The sequence below is a fragment of the Gymnodraco acuticeps genome, unplaced genomic scaffold, assembly GCF_902827175.1.
Source record: "Gymnodraco acuticeps unplaced genomic scaffold, fGymAcu1.1, whole genome shotgun sequence".
Taxonomy (NCBI): domain Eukaryota; kingdom Metazoa; phylum Chordata; class Actinopteri; order Perciformes; family Bathydraconidae; genus Gymnodraco; species Gymnodraco acuticeps.
In genome coordinates, this window is record NW_022989985.1 from 1,394,697 (window position 1) to 1,421,675 (window position 26,979).

Consider the following 26,979-nt stretch of genomic DNA (forward strand, 5'->3'; position numbering starts at 1 on the left):
CAACTGCAAACTATATCATGGTGATGATCATACTATGTGCGGACAAACTTGTATGTAAGTTATGTAATGTATATGTTAACTTAATAGTTTTTTATTTGCAAGCCACATTTATCACAATAAAGTTGCTATAGTAAATGTACCGAGCATCTCAGAGTGTCTTTAATGTGTGCTAAAAATGCCAACGCCATCTCATGACAGCAGCCATTTAACCATTTACTTTATCAAAGGCTTCATTCCCAGTTGGCCTGTGTGTGGCCCTATACAGTATGCAAACCATTTATAGTGGTGAATTGGTTTGTGTCAATGAATTATCCAAACACACCCAGAGGATGAGACCTCGGCCCCCTCATCAACCCTGTTCCCTCTCCATGTACTCTCTGCCTCTCACTTTGTTCTTGTCCACAGAGCTCACAGTACGATTCAAATTATGGCCGTCATTAAAGAATAACAAATCACAGGGAACATGTGCTGAGTGGCCGCTGATCTAAAGCAGCCAACAACACACAGCACGCAATGCTGGGGAGTCATGGCTCTAATGTGACGTGACAAAGGGGAGAACTTGTGAGGCCCGCGGTATAGATAAAAAATGCTGAACAATTAAAATGGGAGGAGAAAAGACGGTCTTCTTATATAAACTGTTATCATGCCACCCTGGCTCAAATGATTTCTGTTTTAAGCCTTGCCTGTTGTGGCTGTTTGATAGTTTGAGCCAGGTTCAATAGTGAGACAAAAAACTAGCCAAAGTAGAATACATTTCTAACTAAATCTTATTCTGCTACACATAGCTACTTAATCAAAACAGTAGCAATTCAATTCAAATAGCTTTATGTGCATATGAATGTATGAAGGGAAAGAAAACCTCAAGGCCATGTTAATTTTTATGTATTGGCCCATTAGCTTACAAATTACAAAAAACTGCTAATTTCCCACTTCGGGACATTTTAATACTTGTGTCTGTACTTTCTGTCATATGTCACATTTTTTGTGAACCCGCTGCCTGGCTTAAAAAAAAAGCAACAACAACCTTTGCATGTTTCAGAGTGTGCATTCCCAGCCATGGGATCTGACCCCGTAACGTTATAGGAACAGGTCATAGGCCCTGGAAACTTAACCTCTCTAATGAGCTACAAACTCTTTGCCTTTTCCTTCATACAATAGGAGTGCAAACTGGATAACCAGCTGACTTCCAATTTGCCTCTTCAGTTACACGTGGGGCCCTGTGTTGTGGGGGCCTCATTCTATAGAGCCAGGCAGGCAGCACACATTAACAAACGACACGCAATCCCCTGAATGCATCTAGGGTGATGTCAGCCATCCCTGCATGTGAAACATTAAGGGAATTAAGCAAAAAAAACATGGTAGATAAATAAGAGTTCATTAGCAAGCATATCTTAAACAAAAAAGACAGGCCACACAAGAAATGACACACACTCTTTACTCTGCTATTGTACACAAAAGTCTATTTCAAATGTGTCCTCTATGGGAAACACTGATGCCTTAACTTTGAACCTTATACGGTGACATGCACAGCCTTGGCCTATTAGTGATGTAACACAAATGGGTGTGTAGCCAACTAGACACATGTTTCATATTTAAAAAATAGCAGGAATTGCAGCAAACATATTTTATTGCAGTAAGTTTGTTGTTAATGCGATTGCTTCTTGTCATTTTAAATAATTAACCATACTTCAGGAAACAAAGTAAGCCAGAGTTATTTGGCAGATAATGAGATGTCAGGAGATAATGAGCCAGGCACCAAACTTCATTTAAAAATCTGTTTTATAATTTTTATAATTCCAATCAAATGGAAAATAAAATTCATTATTTGCTAAAACCAATGTACTTTTTCTGGAAATATTGAGAAAATGTTTCTTATAAGTGACATGTTAAAGTAAAAAAACAGAACATTAATGAGAATATTTGTTGTACAGTAATAGGTTTCTCACATTCCAATTACTCAAATATTTAAATGAATAGTTTTCTTTGCTGTTTGAAAGGTTCAAACATCCTCGTCTTCCACTGTCTGTCCTGACCTCAGCCTAATGATGACCTAAATGGAAAAGAAAACAAAGAAATATAGTTAGCGTAACTGTGTCAATGTGCCTATCAAATGTTTTTTGTTTAATTCTATAGATTAATGTCTCTGAACAGATACCTCTTTCAGCTGGGCGATCTCTTTGCTCTCCACATGTCTTTGTGCATTGTTGGTTATGGCCTTCACTCTGGTTGCATAACTGGACAGTTCAGGAAGTTCATGTGTTATTTAGCAGTTTGATAGCATTTAGATATTTAAAATAGATGGATCTATAGTTGTCTCTTACACCAGAGATGTGAGGGTCTCTTCAAGGTTGCATTCAGAAGGAGAGATGTTGACGATCATGAGGGTTTTGGCATTTCCACCCAGGGAGTCCTGCATCACCTGACAAGGGAAGGGAATACATTGTATGATACTGTTAAGGTATTTTAAGGTTAAACCCCCTGATCTAGTGTGTCCCTCAATCCCATGCTTTCAACTCCCACATGGCACTAATAAGGTGTTGTGTTCCTCACAGTTTAGGGTTTAACCCAGGAAATAAAGGGAAAGGGAATTGTTTTGGGAGAGGATTCGGTTGGTTATATTTAGTGAGGAAAACGGAAGATTAAGCTTGGCAGGGATTTAGTAATAAACACATTTAACTATTTATACAGTGGTACCTCATCCAACTGGAGTAAACATGCAAACTAAGATGATGCAAGGACCATAAATATTAAGCTGCAGATAGTTTTCCTTCTTAACTGCCGACAAGTATGATTCCTCTTTGAATGTCTGTCCAACAGATTGCTTTTTAGGTAGGTTTTTTTGTTAAAGCTTTAATCATCAACCTGTTTCTGTTATAATATTATGTTTTAGACTAAGTGTCCTCTCAGTGTTTCCCTTTCCATTGGTGGGTCACTGTAGATGGAACAGACTTATTTACATTCTCTGTCTTAAACAGCTTTGAGCACCACAGTAGCATTTGAAGTTTTTGTTGCAAACAATGACTTAAAAGAGATGAAAAGCACAGATCACACTTGGCTGACCTGCAAGTCCACATTATGGTTCATGACTTCAAATACAAAAATCATACCCAGCTAATAGGTCATTGCAACAACCACAAAACTTCAAAGAATACTGCTTGTTTTTGCTATCATTACCTGTGTCAGCTTGCTATTCCTGTATGGTACATGAGGCAGTTCTGCAGACAGGGCTGAGATCACATCACCCAGGGCACTCAGTGATTTGTTAATGGAGTTAGCCTCCTGCAGAGACATGGAGGGGAGAATTTAGAAAGGCCATGATATATCAACTTTCAATCATCCTTACTATCACAAATCCCAAAACAACATCTGAGCTAACCTTTAGCTGGTGGTCTTTGGCCCCGGTCTTGGCTGCTCTCTCACTTCCTGCCAGGTCCACGAGGCTCAGCTTCCCGGTGCTCACGCTGCCATTAGTCAGATTCCTGCTCTCCACCATGATGCACACAATGAGATGGGAGCGGGAACTCTCCACATTCATCTCTTGGGAAACATATACACAACATAAAATGCCCTGATTGGACTTTAAATAGCTGTGGATGTTGAGACACTTTGGCGGACACCAACAATTATTGTACTTTAATCAATGTGGATTCTTCAGATCCTCATGAGGATAAATTGAATCTGTGTTTTGTTTATGAAATGTCAGAAAATAGTGCAGAAGTACTGTATTTGTAAATAACTGTATGCAAATACAATTTTAAATATATACTAATGTATGAATACTGTTTTTCTTCTTGAAAAATCACCTAAATTACGAAAACAATTTTCCAAATAGACAAAATGACTTGCCATATACTAATTTCCTCTCAAGTCAAGCATTTTTATGATTAAATATTGACAGAAATATTTCACGTACAAATAAAAACATCAAACTAACCCTTCTATTCTGTATTTTTTGTACCAGCCTTTCCTTCATACTTAAAAGAAACTGAGCTTTATTGTAACTGGTGTTAATAACTGTACAGTGCGTAGTCGTCCCTACAACATTCAATGCCTCCTGGAATGACTCTGATGACCTGTGTGCATCCTAAAACAATGCTCCTCCTCTTCCTACAGTATGCTGAGTCAAAGTTCGCTCACTCACCACCCGGTCCAGTAATGATGTACCTAGCTGCCGCCCCGTCACACTGACTGTAACTAACAGGATTAATCCAAACCATTTAGCAGGGCCCTGTTGAACCGGGCAGCACGGCACGCCACAGAGGAACTCACTGGTGGCAGAGATGTGTCTGTTGGCGCAGGCCTGCAGGAACAGAGCGTAGAGCTCCTGGGCACTGGAGGCCTCTTTTGTCTCTGCTCCTTGGGCGAACACAACCCCCTTTCGGTTCCTCTTGATCTCCACCCGCCTGACCTGACCATGGGACGGAGGCTGAGCATGGGCCTCACCAGCCGGGCTCACAAAGAGGTCCTGCAGCCGGTCGTTGTACAACTCCAGCATGTAGGCCGAAACCTGAGATAAGAGGAGGAAGAAGAAGAGAAAGGAAGAGGAGGAGGAGGACGGGTCAGAGAGGAAGAAAGACAAGGGTGACAAAGAGAGGAGAGGTTACTTTGTCATGGAAATGGTTACCATATACAAATACAGAAAATATCAATGAACATTTATGATTTTGTTTGCCCTCATCACATTGTAAATTATGATTTGATGCCAATGTAAATGATTAATATCTAGATATAGATATAGATCATCAATTGTACTTATCTTACCTTGATAAGTAATAGAAGTAGTAGTTATATATCAGGTCCAATATTGTTATGACTTAATTGATTTAAGATCTTTCCTATCTCACAGAAAAGATGTCTGTTACCTTAAAGTCGAATTTGGTGCTGCTCTCTCGTATGATATCAAAGATGGCGTTAAAAGATCTCGGCATGATCCCGGGGTTCTTCTGGTCCTTGTCCCCCACCATAGTGAAGGTCTTTCCCGAGCCCGTCTGGCCATACGCAAAGATACAGACGTTGTATCCATCGGTGGCCGACTGGATCAACCTTATAAGGGGGGAATATATATTAAACCGCTGAACTAACTGAATTGAGACAGTGTGTTACATTTGTGACAAAGGGATACTAAAAGTATGCCTTACTTGCATGCATCAATTGGAGAGATGTAATCCAAAAAGGAGAACATTCTTGATGAATGACAGTATTAAAATAAACTAGAAATGCATCTAAGCAATGGTTAACCTGTTTATGCAGAGCCCATTGTATGTGTTTTATGGTACATTTGTACACATATTGGTCCCTGCTTAGTAAGCATAACCCCCCCCCCCCCCACCTGTTGGTGTCCTGAAACAGGTCTTCCTGAGAGGCTTCAGCAGTGAACACCTTGTCGAACTGAAACTCCCTCGGCCCTCGAGGAGTGTCCACACTGACAGAGAAATCATCTATTTTCTCCACAGCGATGACTCCACCTTGAGCATCTTCAGTTCTGCTCAGCGGTCGAATCCGACAAAACACTCTGATTTTACCTGAGAAAAAAAAAAATAAGACATGAGAGAGGGCTAAATTGAGAAGGACTCACATTTTGGTTTTAAATTAATACATCAAATATTTGACGCTGACTACTGTGTACCTTTCATATCTTCCACCATATTGTAGTACTTCTTCCTCATTGTCCTTTCTGAAGTGTAGTTGTCAATTATTTTCTTTTTCTCGTCTTTAACTTGCTTCAGCTTTAGAAAAGAGTACAAAACACACGCTCTATCAAACATGCATGTCAAACATATATTTATAGCTACTTCTGCTAGGAGGCACAATAATCCTTATAATACCAAACATTTGATCCATGTGAGAAGTTAAAAACCCATGAAAAGTAATAGGCTACAATGTAATCAAGTTGCTGTTTATAAATCTAGTGAATGAAAGCTAGGGGCGCCTAAACCCTTATATCTCAATACAGACATAATATGCACAATATCATCATCATCAACAGCTTTATTTAAAGAATCAATTTTTTAAAAGACATACAACACTCAAATATAAATAAAAAAAAGGCAGTTATACCAATGTTTCCACAGAGGTTACTGGTATCGTACAGCACTGAGACACAGATTTGAAAGCAGCATAATGACAGAGTTATGAGAAACATTCAATCGACAGATGAATTTGTACATCAGATTTCTCAAGAGAGCATGGAACGTGTTGACTCGTGCATTACGAAACATTTAACTTGCACTGCACCACCTTGGTTTTTTAAGCAGTATACGCAAAGTATAGGTTACTTACGTAACCCCAGTTCTCAGAGTAACATGAAGTGAGATGTCTCACTATGGGATGCGCCTCATCGCGGAGCAAACAGAAGCATCAATCTCATTACGCCAATCCTGATTGGCTGGTGATCTTGACGTCAACGTCAGGGAATCACCCCCTATTAGTAGCTTGCGCCACGACGCATGCGTCATTCAAAATAAGCACCTCTTCTCGCTTCACCATAGCAAGGAGGGCCGTCTGGTGAGACATCTCACTTCATGTTACTCTAAGAAATGGGGTTACGTAAGTAACCTATAGTTCTCATTCATAACACTCCGTTCAATGTCTCACTATGGGAAATTGTAGCTCCCGTATTGCCAGACGAGCTTATCTCGAAAATCACCAACCAACCAGAACTTAACAGGTAGAGTCCCGACTCAACAAGGTGCCCAGCACTGCTCGGGCCACGCTTGGAGCGGAGACGTCTAGCCTGTAAAAGCGGACAAAAGTGAGCGACGAGGACCAGCTCGCCGCTGCACAGATGTCTTGGATGGAAACACCCTTGAACAAAGCCCAGGATGTAGCCAGGCCCCGAGTCGAGTGAGCCCGCAGACCCGGAGGTGCTTGCAAACTCTGACTCGTATAGGCCAAAGCAATTGCCTCCACAATCCAGTGGGAGAGCCATTGCTTAGTAACAGGCTTGCCCTTGTGAGGGTTAGCCCAGGACACAAAGAGTTGGTCATTAAGACGAAGCTCCTTTGATCTGTCCATATATGTGCGTAAAGCACGGACTGGACACAACAGATCCTGCTGCTGTTCCCCGGAGGAAACCAGCGGCGGAGGAAATACCTCAATGTCAATTGGGGTACACGAACCAACCACCTTTGGTGTAAAGGCGGGGTTGGGCTTCAACAACACTCTCGTTTGCCCTGGGGCGAACTGAGTGCATGAAGGATGTACAGACAGCGCATGAATATCACTGACCCGCTTGGCGGATGCCAGGGCCAGTAACAGCACTGTCTTGAGTGACAGATGTTCTCATTCATAACACTCCGTTCGATGTCTCACTATGGGATGCGCCTCATCGCGGAGCAAACAGAAGCATCAATCTCATTACGCCAATCCTGATTGGCTGGTGATCTTGACGTCAGCGTCAGGGAATTCACCCCCTATAAGTAGCTTGCGCCACGACGCATGCGTCATTCAAACACCTCTTCTCGCTTCAGAGCACATCTCTATAGTAGCCGGACAAGCTTCACGGTCCACAGACTGAACCCAAATATAACCATTTCGGTCGACGGGCGCTCGCCGGCTACTCCTTCTGCTTTGCAGGAAGACGGTAATACTAACGCCAGTTAGTATTGAAATCGACCTCGCCGTTCTCTTTCCCCGGAAAGTAAGGTAGGTCTGATTTTTTCAAGCTAGCAACACACCTGTTGCTAGCTCGCTCCCTCACTATCGACACCACGGTAGCGAGGAAGCTTTTTCTTTTCTCTTCCACACGGAGGAGGAAAGGATTAAAGGAGCATACTGTCACACCAGTCAGTATTTTCCGGGAATAAAAGACCCACACCGTCCTTTTCTCCGGATTAAGGACAGGGTGGTAACACCTTTTTTCTCCCAACTTACCTGTTGAGAGCGGGTCCTCTCCACGCCACGAGGCGAACAAGATGGATGCCTCTCTCCCTCACACCAGAGGAGTCAGGGACTCGGTGGCTCGACTCTGCGGCTGCGGGTTGAAGATCTCGGGCACAGACACACACCAGGTCTGCTCCTCCTGCCTCGGGCTGGAACACGCCCGAGGCGCTATCGACAACCCTGGCTCGTGCGGACATTGTGTCCGCTTCACCGTGAAGAGCCTCCGCCGACGGCTAGCACGCCAAGCTAGCCTGTCGGAGCAGGACCCCCTCATGTCCACTGACCTGCCGGCCGGCCGGCAGTCAAGACGCGGGGGCGTCCGCCGCAGAGAGTGAACCCCTCTCCGTGTCGGTCTGGGGCTCATTATCTGCGATGGCTGCAGAACCGGAATCCCGCGCCCTGGCAGGCCGGGACCCGGTGACGGCAAGACACGCGGGAACGGGACCCCACGCTTTACCGAGCTGGGGCTCCTGGTTAGACCTCACCATGGTCTCACCCGCGGAGGATGTCCTCGAGCTGGACTACGATGAGGACGCCTCAGTGTTCCTCCTGTCCGAGTCGGATGAACATGAAGAGGACATCTTCATGTCATCGGCGAGGGCTGCTCTCCCGGGCGATAGCACACCAGCTTCGCCCTGTCTGAGCATGGACCTGCAGGCCGTGTGTAAACGCGCCGCGGCCAGACTCGACATCCCGTGGCCTGAAATGGCCAAGGAGACCTCCAGGTCCCGCTACGAAGGGAAACATTTTCCCCAAGCAGCGCGGACGAAGAGGCAACTCCTTCCGGTCTTCCCGGAGATGTTGGATGAGGTGTCGGTCTCGTGGAGAGACCGGCCCTTCAGCAACAAGGTCCCAATCCAGGGTGCCTCCTCCCTAGACTGTGACAGAATGGAGAAGCTCGGCCTGCTCCGCATACTAGGGCTGTGCGATTATGGCAAAAATCATAATCACGATTATTTGGGTCAATAATTGATATCACGATTATTTTGACGATTATTCATTGACCATTTATTGAACTTTAAAACAAATAATATTTTACCAATAAACAAGATCAACAAATATGTTGGAGCACACTTCCAAAACCATACTAAACATATATTATTAATATGATAAATAAAAATAAATTAGACCAAAATAAATGAAATCAAACATGTTGCAGTGCACTGTCACAACCTACTGAAAACTCCTTAACATATAGCCAACATTTTGGTAAAACATATTCAACATATTCCACTCAGTTAAATGTTGAAGGCTGGCCAACCGTCATGGTCCAGAAGTAACAGGAAATAAATGTTGAACTACAATTTAAGACCAAATAAAAATGTTTTGGCCACCATGGCAAATGCTGGTAGGGCTGCTCATGTCATCTCTTAAAGATGTTTTGCAAGAAACACCAGGCTGTTTACATGGTCTGGTTTCAGAGATGAGCGCAGGCCATGGATGTATAATAAGAACCGTGCAGGCAGGTGACAATATTGCCACCTGTACTGAAGACCCTCAGCCACTCCCCGACACAGGGGTGACGCCGGCCAATCACAAAGCTTTGATGCATTCAAGTGCATTATTCTGGCACAGGAAGATTATGTTACAGGACATTAACGATAAAACAGAATATTGTTGTTCTATTTTTAAACACATCTCGTGATCGACTGGTTGGGCACCCCTGGGCTAGACCATAGGTCTGTTGTGGTAGCAAAGTAGTCAGCTGAAGCCACATCTCTCTCAACTTCCCCACGGCATTTGTCACATAATACCGAATGAAATAATACCGAGACAGCATCGCGTAACGCTTGTCCAACGTGTTGACAAGTTGCTTAAAGCCCTGGTTGCTAACAGTGCTAACTGGGCACATATCTTTAGCGATGTGAAATGTAATGGCACCTGTAATATCTCTGTGTCTCTGCGAGCTTGTCGCGTAGGCCGTTGCTCTGTACAATGCGTCCTGAATCGATGACTGTGATGATGTTGTGGATGAAGTCGAGCGGCATCTGCTTTTTGGTCTGCTTTTTGTTGTATTATTGCCCAGTCGTATTGCACTTTGTGGTTGTATTTCAGATGATTAAAGAGATTGGTTGTGTTAGCGTGTGGTGCCAACACAACCTGGTAACAAATCCTGCACTGTACTTTGTTTTGCTCCACGTCGGACTCCTGAAAGCCAAAGTACTTCCAAATAGTGGAAATAGTTGTACCCTTCTTTTTAACGAGTTGCTGCTCTTGTTCTGACATCTGCGCTTGCGCTGAACACTCACAACACATATCACTCCTACGTGGCCGAGTGGGCTTTGAGGGAGGGGTGAAGCGCACCCAGCAAAATAATCGTATTTTGTCAATTATGCTGTTTTCATAATCGTCGCAAGCCATAATCGTAATCGCGATTAAAATACGATGAATTGCACAGCCCTACCGCATACCGCCCATGGAACCGCTGGTAGCGGCCCACCTCCTACCGAGGATGGGCCCGTCACCAAGCAGGAACCCCACGCTGCCAGCAAAGTCGGACCGATTTCAGTCGACAATGACTGAACGGTCCTACAAAGCCGCAGCGTTGTCCGCCAGGGCCCTGAATGTGTCCTCGCTGCTAACCGCTTACCAAGCGGAGCTCTGCGAGGACCTGTCGGGTAACCCGGGGTCAGCCACTCTGGACGAGATGGCAGCGGTCACGGACATTTGTCTCCGTGTCCAACGCTGCGCCGTCCAGGCCACGGGCAAGGCAATGGGGATCATGGTGGTGCAGGAAAGAGCGAGATGGCTCAACCTCACCAACCTCCCAGACCGGGAAAAGGAGGATGTGCTGGATATGCCCATCGTTCCCAAGGGAATTTTCGGCTCCGCTCTCGCCTCCATGCAAAGGTGTGAGTCGAAAAAAAAGGAGGACAAGGCACTCCACCTCTGCCTCCCTCGAAGGGCCCAGCCGCTGCCTTCGCAGCAGCAGTCCTTCGCAGCAGCAGTCCTTCGCCCAAGCTGCCTCGAACCCTGCTCGGTTTAAAACACCGAAGACGCAGATGTCGCAGCCCGCCTCGAGTCCCCAGCCCAGGCTGGAGACGAGGGCGAGCTGGCCTAGAAAATCTCCGGTTCCGGCTGCAGCTCAGGCGCAGCCAACCCAGAATTTCGGCCAGCAGTCGAGGAAGAAGAAGCGAGCGGCGTGACAGCCCCTCCTTCTCCCCTCTGTGACAGAGCTGGAAGTCTACGGTTCCCCAGCTCTAAATGTGTTCCCGCCGCCTCGAGAGATGCCTCAACACCATCCTCAAGTCCGCACAAACACATGTCACACATTTGTTGATTTTTCTGTCATAAAACATTTGCCGCTGACGCATCCAGGCTTCAGGCCGAGGGCGCAGCTCAAAAAAATGAAAAGAAATGAAAAGAAAAACAATAAAACCAATAAACAGCCCGTCAACTGTTCCCCTTCTGAGAGCAGCTACGGCATCTCTCAAAAGGCGGATTACAGGCGGGTCTGTGAAGGCACCACCGCAACGCGCATGCGCAGTGCCGGCTGGGGCTTTAAAGGCACCACCGTCACGCGCATGCGCAGTGCCGGCTGGGGTTGTGAAGGCACCACCGTCATGCGCATGCGCAGTGTCTGTGGGGATTGTCGAAAAGGGGCACCACTGTGTTCAGATACTAGAGGGCCCCATAACACAACAAATAGAGACTCAGAGGGGAAGAGACGTGACATCTCCACTGGCTCTAAGGAGCATGCAGTGGAAGATGCTCACATCATCTGCTTGGGTTTTCAAGACAGTAACACGGGGCTACAGACTCCAATTCGCTGTCACCCCCCCTCGCTTCTCGGGCATTCTGCATTCGCAGGCCCGAGGAGAGTCAGCCCATATTCTGGAGAGAGAGATTCTCTCACTCCTAGAAAAGAGGGCTATATCTATTGTACCCGCCGAGCAGAGTCAGGGCGGCTTCTATTCCAAGTACTTCCTCGTTCCCAAACGGGGAGGGAACGGAATTCGGCCAATACTTGATTTGAGGGCTCTGAACAAATATCTAAAAAGATATAAGTTCAGAATGCTCACTCACACATCTCTGCTGCGGCTCGTGCGACAAGACGACTGGTTTACATCAGTCGACCTGAAAGATGCGTATTTTCACATCCCAGTATATTACCCACACAGGAAATATCTGAGATTCGCATTTCAGGGGATCTGTTATGAATACAGAGTACTCCCCTTCGGTCTTTCTCTCAGTCCAAGGGTGTTTGTAAGATGTACGGAAGCCGCGATAGCCCCGTTAAGACAACAGGGTATTCGCCTGGCGACCTACCTGGACGACTGGCTGCTTCTCGCACAGTCGGAGCAGGAGGCTGTTACGCAGACAAATGTCCTCGTAAAGCACCTGCTCAAGCTGGGTTTCATAATAAACACAGAGAAGAGCATGTTGTGCCCCGCGCAGACTATACTCTTCCTGGGTTTACGCCTGAACTCGGTGCCCTTTTCAGCTCGCTTGTCAGCAGAAAGAGTGAAAGCTTTCAGAGCTTGTCTCACTCTTTTCCAGCTGCGCAAACATGTTCTCTTCAGATCATGCCTGCGATTGCTGGGGCTCATGGCGTCAGCCATCCTGGTCGTACGACTGGGACGCTTACACATGAGGGAGTTTCAGCGCTGGGTGGCCGCCCTAAAACTAAACCCTGTGATGAGTGATGGTTACTGTGAAATGCGTAATGGCACTGCGCCACTGGCTGCACCCGACTTTTCTAGTACGAGGTGTGCCTATGGGTGCTGTCCTTTCACGGAAAGTGGTCACCACGGACTTATGTCTGACAGGTTGGGGAGGTATTTATGAAGGTCGCCCGGTGAGGGGTCTCTGAAGCAGAGACCTCCAGCGGGCGCACATAAATTACCTGGAGCTTTTAGCGGTGTTTCTCACCCTAAAACGCTTTCTGCCTTTCCTCAGGGGACATCACGTCCTCGTGAGGACAGACAATACGACCACATCCTCCCCGCCACTGTATTCCTCCGGGGAACAGCGGCCGGATTTGCCGTATCTAGCCCGTGCTGTACGCACGTACAGGGACAGATCAAGGGTGCTTCGTCATAATGACCAACCCCTTGTGTCCTGGGCTAACCCTTATAAGGGCAAGCCTGTTACTAAGCAACGGCTCTCCCACTGGTTTGTGGAAGCAATTGCTTTGGGGCCCATACGAGTCAGAGTTCGCAGGCCCCTCGGGTCCGCGAGCTCTTTTGACTCAGGGTCTGGCTGCATCCTGGGCTCTGTCCAGGATGTCTCCCATCCAAGACATTGGTGCAGCGGCGAGCTGGTCCTCGCCGCTCACTTTTGTCCGCCTCTTAACAGGCTGGACGTTCTGCTCCCAGTGTGACTCAAGCAGTGCTGGGCACCTGGTTGAGTCAGAGATCTACCTGTTAAGTTCTGGTTGGTTTGGTGATTTTCGAGATAAGCTCGTCTGACAATACGGGAGCTACAATTTCCCATAGTGAGACATCGAACGGAGTGTTATGAATGAGAACTATAGGTTACTTACGTAACCCCAGTTCTCAGAGTAACATGAAGTGAGATGTCTCACCAGACGGCCCTCCTTGCTATGGTGAAGCGAGAAGAGGTGCTTATTTTTAATGACGCATGCGTCGTGGCGCAAGCTACTTATAGGGGGTGAATTCCCTGACGCTGACGTCAAGATCACCAGCCAATCAGGATTGGCGTAATGAGATTGATGCTTCTGTTTGCTCCGCGATGAGGCACATCTCATAGTGAGACATCTCACTTCATGTTACTCTGAGAACTGGGGTTACGTAAGTAACCTATAGTTTCATGTCAGCTCCTTCCAGGGGTTCAAATGGGGTCATTCTGAGCCCATTTAAAACCACTGCCAAGTCCCATAAGGGCACCAGTGACCTGGAGACAGGGAGGAGCCTGCGAGCTCCCTTCATAAAACGGCAGACCAAAGGATGTTGGTTAGCCGTCTTACCCTCAAAGCCCACATGGCATGCAGCAATAGCAGCCAGGTACACCTTGATCGTGGAGAAAGCTCTGTGTTTATCGATCAAGTCCTGTAGAAATGATAAAATCACCCCGACAGGACATTGAAAGGAGATGTGTCCTTCTTGAAGGCACCACTCCTCAAACACCCTCCACTTACAGTCATAAAGAGACCTGGTGGAGGAAGCTCTCGCACTCTGAATAGTGTTTATCACCTTCTGAGGGAGTCCCACTGTATTCAGATTGTACCACTCACGGGTCAGGCCCATAGTGCCCCGCGCTCTGGGCGTGGGTGAAGGATCGCCCCCCCCGCCTGAGACAATCTGTCCCTGCGTAGTGGGGGCTGCCATGGCTGCCCGCACAACAGCTGATATATCTCCGCCAGCCCGTACGTTGCGGGCTAGGGCGGAGCCATCAGGATAAGTGTGTGGCGTTGCTCCTTCACTCTGGCCAGAGTTGGGGGTATCAGAGCCAGGGGTGGGAACGCGTACAGAAGACCCGGAGGTCAATCGTGTACGAGTGCGTCCACGCCTAACGGTAGGTTTAAATCGTGCATTAAAGAGAACAGCTGTCATTGAGCATTTTCTCTTTATGCGAACAGATTCTCTGCCGTAACGCACCAACAGCGGACTCACGATCCTTGGATGTGGAGTCCAGTCTGCATAGAGTGGTGCACCTCTGGACAGTAGTTCTGTCCCGAGGTACATCACTCCTGGTACATGCGTCGCTCTCAGAGAGAGGAGACGTCTGCCGCTCCAAGGGATCAGTTTGTGTGCCAGTGTGTGTGACTGGAGACAACGCAACCTCCCTTGGCGGTTCATACACGATACTGTGGTCGTGTTGTCTGTCCTCACGAGGACATGGTGTCCTCTGAGAGAAGGCAGAAAGCGTTTTAGGGTGGGGAACACCGCTAAAAGCTCCGGGTGATTTACGTGCGCCCGCTGGAGGTCTCTGCTCCAGAGACCCCTCACCGGGCGACCTTCGTAAATACCCTATCAGCCTGTCAGACATGCGTCCGTGGTGACCACCTTCCGTGAAAGGACAGCACCCGTAGGCGCGCCCCGTACTAGAAAGTCGGGTGCGGCCAGTGGCGTAGTGCCACTACGCATTTCATAATAACCAATACTCTGGGGTTTAGTTTTATTATGAGACCCATGTTGAGCAGGTGCTTTACGAGGACATTTGTCTGCGTAATCTGACTCTGCTCGGCGGGCATTATATGAATATGGGTTGACTCTCCCCGGGCTTGTGAATACAGATAGCCCGAGAAGCGAGGGGGGGTGACGGTGACCTGGAGTCTGTAGCTCCGTGTAACTGTCTTGAGAAACCCAAGCAGATGTCGTGAGCATCTCCCGCTGTATGCTCCTTAGAGCCAGCTGAGATGTCACGTCTCTTCCTCTCTGAGTCTCTATTTGTTGTGTTATGGGGCCCTCCAGTGTCTGAGCACTGTGGTGCCCCATTTCGACAATCCCCACCGACACAGCGCATGCGTGTGGCGGTGGTGCCCTTACAGCTCCAGCCGGCACTGCGCATTTGCATGACGGTGGTGCCTTCACAACACCAGCCGGCACTGCGCATGACGGTGGTGCCTTTACAGCTACAGCCGGCACTGCACATGCGCGTGACGGTGGTGCCTTCACGACCCCAGCCGGCACTGCGCATGCGCGTGACGGTGGTGCCTTTACAGCTCCAGCCGGCACAGCACATGCGCGTGACGGTGGTGCCTTCACGACCCCAGCCGGCACTGCGCATGCGCGTGACGGTGGTGCCTTTACAGCCCCAGCCGGCACTGCGCATGCGCGTGACGGTGGTGCCTTTACAGCTCCAGCCGGCACTGCGCATGCGCGTGACGGTGGTGCCTTCACGACCCAGCCGGCACTGCCCATGCGCATGACGGTGGTGCCTTTACAGCTCCAGCCGGCACTGCGCATGCGCGTGACGGTGGTGCCTTCACGACCCCAGCCGGCACTGCGCATGCGCGTGACGGTGGTGCCTTTACAGCCCCAGCCGGCACTGCGCATGCGCGTGACGGTGGTGCCTTTACAGCCCCAGCCGGCACTGCGCATGCGCGTGACGGTGGTGCCTTCAATTGTCCACCCTTTGAGAGAGGCCGTAGCTGCTCTCAGAAGGGGAACAGTTGACTACATACCTAGGATCTATTCTTGAGGCAAACCTCTCCTGTGACAAAATGGCATCCAATGTTATAAAAAAAGTCAATCAAAGAACTAGATTCCTATACCGGATCTCCTCTCTGGTAAACAAAAACACCCTGAAAACTCTGGCAGGAGCACTCATTCAAGGGTACTATGACTATGCTTGCACGTCATGGTACCATAGCACCTCCAAGGCGCTAAAAATAAAACTTCAAACATCACAAAATAAACTGGTCAGACTACTGCTTGACCTTTCATCTAGAACCCACCTCACCTCTGCCCACTTTGACAACCTAGGATGGCTTAGAGTAGACGACAGAGTACAGCTACTTGCAATGGGCCTGGTCTACAAGATCCACTACACCTCTATGGTACCCATGTACATGTCAAAATTCTTCCCAAAGGTCAAGGAATACCATGATCATAACACCAGAGGGAGCTCCACAAATCATGTGAAACCCAGATTTGGCACAAAAAAGCAGGGAATACACGTTTCGCAATTATGCCACATCAAGGTGGAACGCTCTTCCCACAACTGTAAAGGAAAGTAAAACTATACTTACCTTCAAAACCTCTCTTAAAGAGCACCTTCGGGGGAGAGCATTGCAAAACTGGCCCCGGTAATGGTACAAATCTCAACCTGTCGTTCAATGGACAGCTTCCCCCCCCCATCTATGTATATACTCGCATTTTAGACTCTGTTACTAACTGTATATCTGTAGACTTGGTATGTCTTAAATGTCCGGTTAGGGTGTATTAGAACGAAATCTAAAATGAAAATTGTAAATAAGCAATCTGTATGTAAAAAACCACCTGTATGTAAATTGTAAATAAGCCATCTGTATGTCAAATAGGTCTTATATGTCTTAAATGACATGATGAATTGGAAATGGGGGACCCTGATGTAAACAAGACGAAAGTCTTTCTCTGGTCTGCATCCCCTTAACAATTGTATGTTTTGAGCTGTACTGTACTGTACCCAATATACAAGCTGTTAATAAACTTTTCAATCAATCAATCAATTGACGGATTGTTTAAGCGACCTTGGGTCCCTTGAAAGGCGCTATATAAATCCAAGCTATTATTATTATTGTTTTTATTGTTTTTCTTTTCATTTTTTCGAGCTGCGCCCTTGGCTCGAAGCCTGGATGCGTCAGCGGAAAATGTTTTATGACAGAAAAATCAATAAGTGTGTGACATGTGTTTATGCGGACTTGAGGATGGTGTTGAGGCATCTCTCGAGGCGGCGGGAACACATTTAGAGCTGGGGAACCGTAGACTTCCAGCTCTGTCACAGAGGGGAGAAGGAGGGGCTGTCACGCCGCTCGCTTCTTCTTCCTCGACTGCTGGCCGAAATTCTGGGTTGGCTGCGCATGGGCTGCAGCCGGAACCGGAGATTTTCTAGGCCAGCTCGCCCTCGTCCCCTGCCTGGGCTGGGGACTCGGGGCGGACTGCGACCTCTGCGTTTTCGGTATTTTGAACCGAGCAGGGTTCGGGGCAGTTTGGACAAAGGGCTGCCGCTGCGAAGGCAGCGGCTGGGCCCTTCGAGGGAGGCAGAGGTGGAGGGCCTCGTCCTCCTTCTTCTCGCATCTCCTCTGCATGGAGGCAAGAGCGGAGCCGAAAATCCCCTCGGGAACGATGGGCATGTCAAGCACATTCTCCTTTTCCCGGTCTGGGAGGTTGGTGAGGTTGAGCCATCTAGCTCTTTCCTGCACCACCATGATCCCCATTGTTTTGCCCGTGGCCTGGACGGCGCAGCGTTGGACACGGAGACAAATGTCTGTGACCGCGGCCAACTTGTCCAGAACGGCCGGTCCAGGATTACTCGACATATCCTCACAGAGCTCCGCTTGGAATGCGGTTAGCAGTGAGGAAACGTTCAGAGCCCTGGCGGACAACGCTGCGGCTCTGTAGGACCGTTCAGTCATGGTCGACTGGAAACGGTCCATCTTCGCTGGCAGCGTGGGGTTCCTGCTTGGTGACGGGCCCATCCTCGGTAGGAGGTGGGCTGCCACCAGCAGTTCCATCGGCGGTATGCAGAGCAGGCCGAGCCTCTCCATACCGTCGCAGTCTAGGGAGGAGGCACCCTGGATTGGGGCCTTGTTGCTAAAGGGTCGGTCCCTCTACGAGACCGACACCTCATCCAACATCTCCGGGAAGACCGGGAGGAGTTGCCTCCTTGTCCTCTTTGCTTGGGGAGAATGTATCCCCTCGTAACGGGACCTGGCGGTCTCCTTGGCCATTTCGGGCCACGGGATGTCTAGCCTAGACGCAGCGCGCTGACACGCGGCCTGCAGGTCCATGCTCAGACAGGGCGAAGCTGGTGTGCTATCGCCCGGGAGAGCAGCCATCGCTCCCGGCTTTTCCGTTTGAGCCGATGACATGAAGATATCTTCTTCTTGCTCATCCGAATCAGACAGGAGGGACTCAGAGGTGTCCTCTTCGTCCTCCATGTAGTCTAATTCCAGGACATCCTCCGCGGGCGAGACCATGGTGAGGTCTCGCCGGGAGCTCCCGCCTGGTGAGGCGTGGGGCTCCGTTCCCGCGTCTCTTGCCGCCACCGGGTCCCGGCCTGACACGGCGTGGGATCCCGGTTCCGCAGCTGCCGCTGTTAGTGAGCCCCAGACCGACACAGTGAGGGGCTCAGTCTCTGCGGCGGACGCCCCAGTGTCTTGATTGCTAAACGGCGAATCAGTGGACATGAGGGAGTCCTGTTCCAACAAGCTAGCTTGGTGTGCTAGCCGTCGGTGGAGGCTCTTTCGGGTGAAACGGGCACAATGCCCGCACGAGCCGGGGTTGTCGATAGCCTCCTGGGCGTGTTCCAGCCCGAGGCAGGACGAGCAGACCTGGTGTGAGTCTGTGCCTGCTATCTTCAACCCGCAACCGCCTCCGAGTCCCTGACTCCTCTGGTGTGAGGGGGAGAGGCGTCCATCTTGTTCGCCTCGTGGCGTGGAGAGGACCCGCTCGTAACAGGTACGTCGTTGAGAGAAAAGTGTTACCAACCCGTCCTTAATCCGGAGAAAAAGGGACGGTGTGGGTCCTTTGTTCTCAAAGAATATTGACTGGTGTGTCAATATACTTCTAATCCTTTTCTCCTCCGTGAGAGAGAAAAAGAAAAGCGTCCTCGCTACCGTGGTGTCGGTAGTAAGGGGAAGCTAGCTAGCAACAGGTGCGTAGCTAGCTTGAGAAAAATCCAAACCTTACCTTACTTTCCGGGGAAAGAAACGGCGAGGTCGATTTTAATACTAACTGGCGTTAGTATTACCGTCTTCTTGCGAAGCAGAAGGAGTAGCCGGCGAGCGCCCGTCGACCGAAATGTTTTGGATTTGGGTTCAGTCTGTGGACCGTTAAGCTTGTCCGGCTACTGTAGAGATGTGCTCTGAAGCGAGAAGAGGTGTTTGAATGACGCATGCGTCGTGGCGCAAGCTACTTTTTGGGGGTGATTCCCTGACGTTGACGTCAAGATCACCAGCCAATCAGGATTGGCGTAATGAGATTGATGCTTCTGTTTGCTCCGCGATGAGGCGCATCCCATAGTGAGACATCGAACGGAGTGTTATGAATGAGAACAATTATTATAAGCAACCTGGAGCTTCTTGAGGCTCGCCTTCTTAAACTTGACCCACAAGGGGGCAGTATAGAGAGGAGTACAATAAGCTCTAAAGAGGTTCACCGTAACATTATCTGAACACCAAGTGAATTTTCTAGCCAACATGTTAGCTTGTGTATATAAGGCACGCCGCTGTCTATACATGTCATCATCATCAGCCATTTCATCTGTGATGATGTGTCCCAGATACTTGGTTTTACAGCAAACAGACAGCACCTGCCCTGATAGATAGAATATTGGAAAACCAAGGTTCTTATCCCCTTTTGCTCTGCAGATCATTACAGCGCTCTTCTTAGCATTGTATTTAACATCAAATTTGACTCCATAATCAGAACATATATTTAGCAACTGTTGAAATCCAGCACTGCTAGGAGAAACAATAGCCAAATCATCAGCATACATAAAATGGTTTACAATCACATTACCAATCACACATCCTGTTTTACAGACACTTAAATCATCTGATAGATCATTCATAAAGATATTAAAAAGGCATGGTGAGAGGAGCCCCCCCCCTGGCGAACTCCATTACCAACACCAAATGGCGCCGAGACTGCATTCCCCCATGTTATCCGCATGCTCTGGTTGGCATACCAATAAGCCAGGATCCTAATTATACTGTTGGGCACACCCCTTTGTCTCAATTTTAAAAACAGTTTATGATGGTTAACTCGGTGAAAAGCCTTAGAGGCACCAATAAAACCAATCAGAACAGTGGAATTCTGTCTTCTATATGTTTCTACCATTTCCTTCAAAGCATAGATGCATAGCTCAGTACCATGCTTGGCCTTGAAGCCAAACTGGTTATTTGAGGTACATAAATAAGAACATAATCTAACAAAATTCTTTCCAGGACTTTGGATAACACGCTTCATCAACATAATGTGATATTTGGCACACCTAAAGTCTACCCTTATGACAGTCGTTTTTTTATTAAGCTATTTCACTACTGATGTTATATTGTAGAATTTGTGAAAAACAGCGAGGGCCAACATATTCTGTTTTTTGAATGTATTATAGATGTCAGCTGGGAGGTGACCTAGCTCTTAGAGGCCCAACTTTTTAATAACAGACCAACCTGATCCTGCAGCAGGAGAAGCTGCTGACCAACGCTCTTCACTCCCTCTGTGGTTCGGATCGTCCCTTGTCCCAAGATGTCCTCCAGCTCTGCCACCGCGTCACATTCTGAGAAAAACAGAAGTTACAGTAAAACTGCTGATATAAGGCATGTACCTGTAAGTTCAGACATAGCTTTTGAAGATGTAAGTAGGCTATTACTATTAGTGGTAAAATAGGCTGCTGAATGCATGTGCAAGTGGTTGCATTTAAAAGGTATTTACCATTTATTACAGGGCTTTCTCCGGTTTGAATGCAGTCCAAAGCCAGATAAGAGACCTCATAGCCCCTCACTGTTTCTTGTAGTAAGGACATACTTGACTCAGATTCAGCAAACCTGAAAAAAAGAGAAAATCGATCTGAAAAACACATTGATCAAATTTAACTGCCCACTTTTGAGACTGGCAGTGGCTATTCAATCAATAGGAAGTCATTTTTTGTTTATATTTTTAAACTCTATCATGATCTCTTACCCCTCTTGGTCGTTTGACTTATCTTCTTTGCTAATACTGTCTTCTCTAGCCATCTGCTCACGGCCCAGTTTGTCTTTGGCTTCAACCAGCGCGACTCGATTCTCCTCAATCATCAGGTCCAAAAGAGCTCTGGCCTCAGGCACTGCACTGCAGAGAGCTTGAGCCTGGAAAACAAAACAAAGCAGTCTTATAATTACACAACAAAGTCATAGATTCACAGTGAAGTCAAAGAAAGAGAATGAAGTATTTTCTGCCATATTTTGATGTTACAAAAGTTTTGAATACATAGTTTAATATTTGAACATCACCTTGTGTATGACAGTGGGGAGCAGCACGCTGCAGGGGGACTGGGGCACGGGAGGGACGGGGCTCCTCTGGGCCTCCAGCAGCTCAGTGATCTCTCTCTCCCTCTGATACAGACTCTCCTTCAGCTCCTCCAGGCGGGCTTTAGCCCCCTCCAGTGGCTGCTCCGAGTCATTGCAAGCCTGCAGAGAGAACCGCATTAAAAGTACAATCAGTCCAGTCAAAACACATAACATTTGTTCATGGAGATAGTTTGTTTTTATCTGCTCATGTTTGAGATTTGTTTCAAGTTTTATTTGTAAATTTTTAAAAAGACAGTTTAGACTGAGAAACATTTAATGGAAGCCAAACCAAAAATATATAAGAGAAATATTTACATTTAAACATGTTTTTTAAATGTACTAATAAGTCATTTTGACCCACATACAGTCCCTCAGAAGTTGTATCTGTCTTTTTATTGGATTCTTTATTTATATGTTTTTAATTGTACATGCACCTCAGATATGAGCTGCAGACAGCCACTATAACCAATTCCAACCCACCACAGTCTGTTGCTGAGCTGAAAGTCCTTTGTTCTCTGTGCTTTCACCTTCCTCAGCAGCTTCCTGCTGCTCCTGGGATGATGCCATCAACATGTCTTGTATTTTCCCAACTTCCTGTCTGGCCATTTGCAGCTCCTGCAGTGCTATTCAGGGTCCCAGGTAGTGAATACAGGTGTTAGTATGTTAAGGTCAGGGTTTGCGCTGACACACACATACATGTCAGTGTGCTGACTCACTGGAGGCCTGGTGGCTGTGCAGGACATCCAGCCTGGTTGAGAACAGCTCCAGCATTTTGCTCTAAACGAAAGGCAGGAATCATTATGTAATGATATGTCTTAAATCAGTTGTCTGTATTTTTAAATATGACCCTAGGGGTTGCTAGGCACGCTGAAAGACTTAAGAATTGTTGACGCCTGCCAGATTCCTATGCAACCTTTTCTCTGTGCCACTGGAGCGCCTCCTCTTTACTCCTCCTCCTCTCAGATCTCTGCTCCTCCAGTAGCTGCTCGTTCCTTGTATTCAAGGCCTGCAGGAAGCAGGACCGGGCAAGCACAGAAACACATACAAAAACTAATTATTATAAATAAATCAAGCTTTTTGTATGTCCCAACCATCAGGCCTGTAACATTTGAACCGGAATGATTAATACACTTTAAGGATGTAATCAGAGAGTTTGACTGTATTGTTGAATTAGTCAAAACAAAGCATTCTACATATGAGCTGCAAGAGTTGTAGGGGAGTGAGCCAGTACTAATAAGGATGGAAATAGGGAAGGAAGTTGGTTGGGTTTGAAATAATACTTTAGACCCTCAGGTATAAGAGCTACTGAAGGAGAGACAGACTGACTCGTGACCTGCACTGACCTCGACTCTCCTCTCCCAGTCAGCGTTCCTCTTCTCCACTTTATCCTGGTAGACGTCTAAGATTCTCCTCAGAGTGTTCAACTTATTTTGGTGATGAGATCTCAGCCTATGCACGGTCCACTCCTGATCAAAGACACCATTTATTTAACTGTAATGAGTTAAGTCTCACCAAGACGGACACACCTCACCTGGTTCCTGCGTGCTGTGACCTGAAAGTACTCCTCTAACTCCTGCACCTTTTCCAGGTGTTTTCTCTTCAATGCTCCCATGTCCTCAGCTATCTGTTTTGGGGTACATGGTAACACACACAAACATCTTATACAGTAAACACAAAATAGCATCATGGTTATTGATCAAATGGCTTCAGGGCAGCAGCAGCATCAGAGCAACCATGTGAGCGTGATGAAGGACACCGTGTCTGACAGTGACTTCATTGTGTCTGCATGCCCTTCTCCAAAGAGCTGGAAAAATAAATATAAAGTTTGGGGTCTTGCTTGTTTTTGTTTAGTGGTATAAACTGATCTATTCTGAATATGGATGCTGTGATACAGTGCTTTTTTGTGCTGCTTCCTTGTTTTGATGCTCTTTATTTTTACCTGATTGATGCAGAGCTCAGCTGACTCGTAGGGGATGTAGATCTTTACATCTTGTGACCTATCAGCTTCACTGCTGTCTGACAGCTGAAATTCTGATGATCCTGCAGAAATAACATGCTTTAAATCACCATTCAGCTCAGAGCATTCATGCAAAATAATATTTAGCAATATGCATTTCAACCTTTATAACAGGTGTACACATCACATTTAAAAGTGAAAACATGATTTATCATGAATTACTCCTGCTCAATTTAACACATGATCAAGTCAACTAATATTATGTGTTAAGTTAATATTTAATAGATTACCATTTCAAACATTTGAATCCAGCTATTGCAAAAATGTATTTGTTGTATTATTTTGAGACGGCTGTTACATAATGTTAACTTCAGACCTATGCATTAGCTCAGCCTCTCTGAAAGCAGAACAGTACATTTCTTACAGAAAAGCACATTTTTATTCTATTCCATTCTCCTCTTGTACCTAAATCACTTAATTATTAACTGTGCTAAAGTCCACTTCTTGTAGACAACTCATGTTACAACCCCCAGGCTGTAAATGTACCATAAACATTATTATGTCATGCAGCATCATATATGTTTCCACCACATGACACGTTTGATAAAACATAAGAAGCTTTAAATGTCGGTTCTGCTTTCAGGGAAGATGCCTGGGTCTGAAATGTACTTTTATGTAACTTGGTTACACATCATATAATGTATAAAGTAACTGTAAAGTAACATTTCTTACATGTTGATGTTTTACAGTATTACGAACTGAACACATAAAACCATAGTGACTTGAACGTTTATTAATGGTAAGCAAAAGGAATTTAGAAGTCATGCTTTATTTCTTAAGTATATGATTTGATGCCTTATCGTAAAGTTACCATAATAATAAGGAATAGTTTAACTTTCACTGCTTATGAGACGGCCACAGCCACACAGGGTGAACATAATTACACTGCACCCTCACCTCCAGTAGTTTTGCTTAATTTCAGTAGCAGTATAACATGCCAACAATTAACACCACACATTTGATTTAAATGGTTATGTCTTTATTTGCTTGTAACCTGACATCATTTAGTTGATTCTCATACATTCTAACATAGCAATCACAAGTTTTTGTTTGTATAATAATGACTTTCTTTTCTTTGAATTACTGTGGTCTTCAGGGGAGGTTACTTACTGGTTCAGTAAAAGGCATGGCTGAGAGCTGAGGACGGATACTAACTGCACAAAGCCAATTGGGATGAACCACACACACACACACACACACACACACACACACACACACACACACACACACACACACACACACACACACACCACACACACACACACACACACACACACACACACACACACACACACACACACACGCACCCATGTCAAACGTTTTTTTGGGGGTTTTGTCAGTGTACTTTTCTATTCTGGTAAATCTGAATTACCCCTTGGTTTCAATTTGGTTCGGCCAAGCAACTATATATGTTCCTTGTTTTGTCATTTTAGGAGGACAGTTTCTTAACCCCTGTTAAGTTGCCGTTATATTCATTAGAGGTATTTTCTGTTGACCTCTTTTATAGGCCTATTAGAGATGCTTGGCTTATAATGTTTGTTTTGGATTTTTGGGAAAATAAAAAAAACAAGATTCTTTAACCCTTCTCTTGCGTTTCGGGTCAAAAGTGACCGAATTACTTTTATTGTAATCATAAATATTGTGTTTTTCATCCAATTGCCTCAATACCTTGTGTGAGGCGTGTGGTGCAGTGGGTTGTGCGTTGGTTTTCGGATCAGATGGTCACAGGTTCAAACCCCACTGCAGTCAGCATGTTGTTGTGTCCCTGGGCAAGACACTTCACCCCAAATTGCTCCTGTGGGGATTGTCCACAGTATTGAGTATGTAAGTCGCTTTGGATAAAAGCGTCTAACATGTAATGTGTTATCCTCCACACTAGGCCTCTGAACATATACACTTGCATTGAATTTTGAGTGATTTATTCAACAGTGAAACACCCTTGACGTTTTCGGTCAGATTTGACCGCCATAGAAAATGAATGGGTATGACAGACCCGGCGCCAGAACAAATCTAAAGGGAGGGCATATGATTTTCATGGGAGGGCACACAAAACAGTCACGTGCTGCGGGCCTGCGGCACAATATATATTACATTACATTACATTGCATTTAGCTGACGCTTTTATCCAAAGCGACTTACAATAAGTGCGTTCGACCAACAAAATACAACTTGAAGAAAACAGAATCATATAAGTACATCAGGCTTCATAGAGCAAAAACATTTCAAGTGCTACTCAACTGCTTTAGATAAGCCAGTCCTTTATTAGTATAAAAGTGCTTCGTTAATAGTTCTATCGCTCGAAGTGGAGTCGAAAGAGATGAGTTTTCAGTTTGCGCCAGAAGATGTGCAAGCTATCTGCCGTCCTGATGTCAATGGGGAGCTCATTCCACCATCCTGGAGCCAGGACAGCAAACCCACGTGTTTTCGCCGATGGGAACTTGGGTCCCCCTCGCAGCGAGGGCGCAGCGAGTCGTTTGGTTGATGCAGAGCGTAGTGCACGCGCTGGGGTGTACGGTTTAACCATGTCCTGGATGTACGAAGGGCCAGATCCATTCGCAGCATGGTAAGCAAGTACCAGTGTCTTGAAGTGGATTCTAGCAGTTACCGGAAGCCAGTGAAGGGAGCGGAGGAGCGGAGTATTGTGGGAAAATTTAGGAAGGTTGAAGACCAGACGAGCCGCTGCATTCTGGATGAGCTGCAGATGTCGGATGGCACATGCAGGTAGACCAGCCAGGAGGGAGTTGCAGTAGTCTAGGCGTGAGATGACGAGAGCCTGGACCAGAACCTGAGTCGCTTTCTGTGTCAGCTGGGGACGTATCTTCCTGATGTTGTAAAGCGTGTATCTGCAGCAACGGGTTGTAGCAGCGATGTTTGCAGTGAAGGACAGGTTGTTATCTAGGGGTCACACCCAGATTCCTTGCAGTCTGAGTCGGGGGAAACAACTGAGGTGCCGATGTTGATTGTTAGGTCAAGAGTGGGACAATCTTTTCCTGGAAGGAAGAGCAGCTCAGTCTTGTCAAGGTTGAGCTTGAGGTGATGAGCAGACATCCACTGAGAGATGTCAGCTAGACAAGCAGAGATGCGTGCGACTACCTGGGTCTCTGAGCGGGGAAAGGACAGAATTAATTGGGTGTCGTCAGCGTAGCAGTGGTAAGAAAAACCATGCGGGCTAATGACTGATCCGAGCGAGTTTGTGTACAGGGAGAAGAGGAGGGGACCAAGAACAGAGCCCTGAGGGACCCCTGTAGTTAATTGACAAGGGTCGGACTCAGACCCTCTCCAAGTCACCCTGTAGGTACGGTCTTTCAGGTATGAGGTGAGGAGGGAAAGTGCAGAGCCTGAAACTCCAAGTTTTTGGAGAGTGCGAAGGAGGATCTGATGATTCACTGTGTCGAATGCAGCAGACAGGTCCAACATGATGATG

General features: G+C 46.8%; 1 protein-coding gene across 1 annotated transcript; it reads right to left on the reverse strand.

Annotated features, from left to right (window-relative positions):
- Positions 1-1,500: 1,500 nt before the first annotated feature.
- si:dkey-96l17.6 (kinesin-like protein KIN-14I) lies at positions 1,501-22,310 on the reverse strand. Its single transcript, XM_034212721.1, has 15 exons — positions 22,255-22,310; positions 22,019-22,161; positions 21,482-21,658; positions 21,174-21,337; positions 20,925-21,037; positions 20,663-20,769; positions 5,627-5,726; positions 5,330-5,522; positions 4,863-5,043; positions 4,270-4,507; positions 3,377-3,537; positions 3,175-3,279; positions 2,322-2,419; positions 2,156-2,234; positions 1,501-2,050 (listed from the first exon to the last, which is right to left on the reverse strand). The coding sequence occupies exons 1-15, from the start codon at positions 22,307-22,309 to the stop codon at positions 2,000-2,002; spliced, it is 1,965 nt and encodes a 654-aa protein (XP_034068612.1). The 5' UTR covers position 22,310; the 3' UTR covers positions 1,501-1,999.
- Between the last annotated feature and the right edge of the window lie 4,669 nt (positions 22,311-26,979).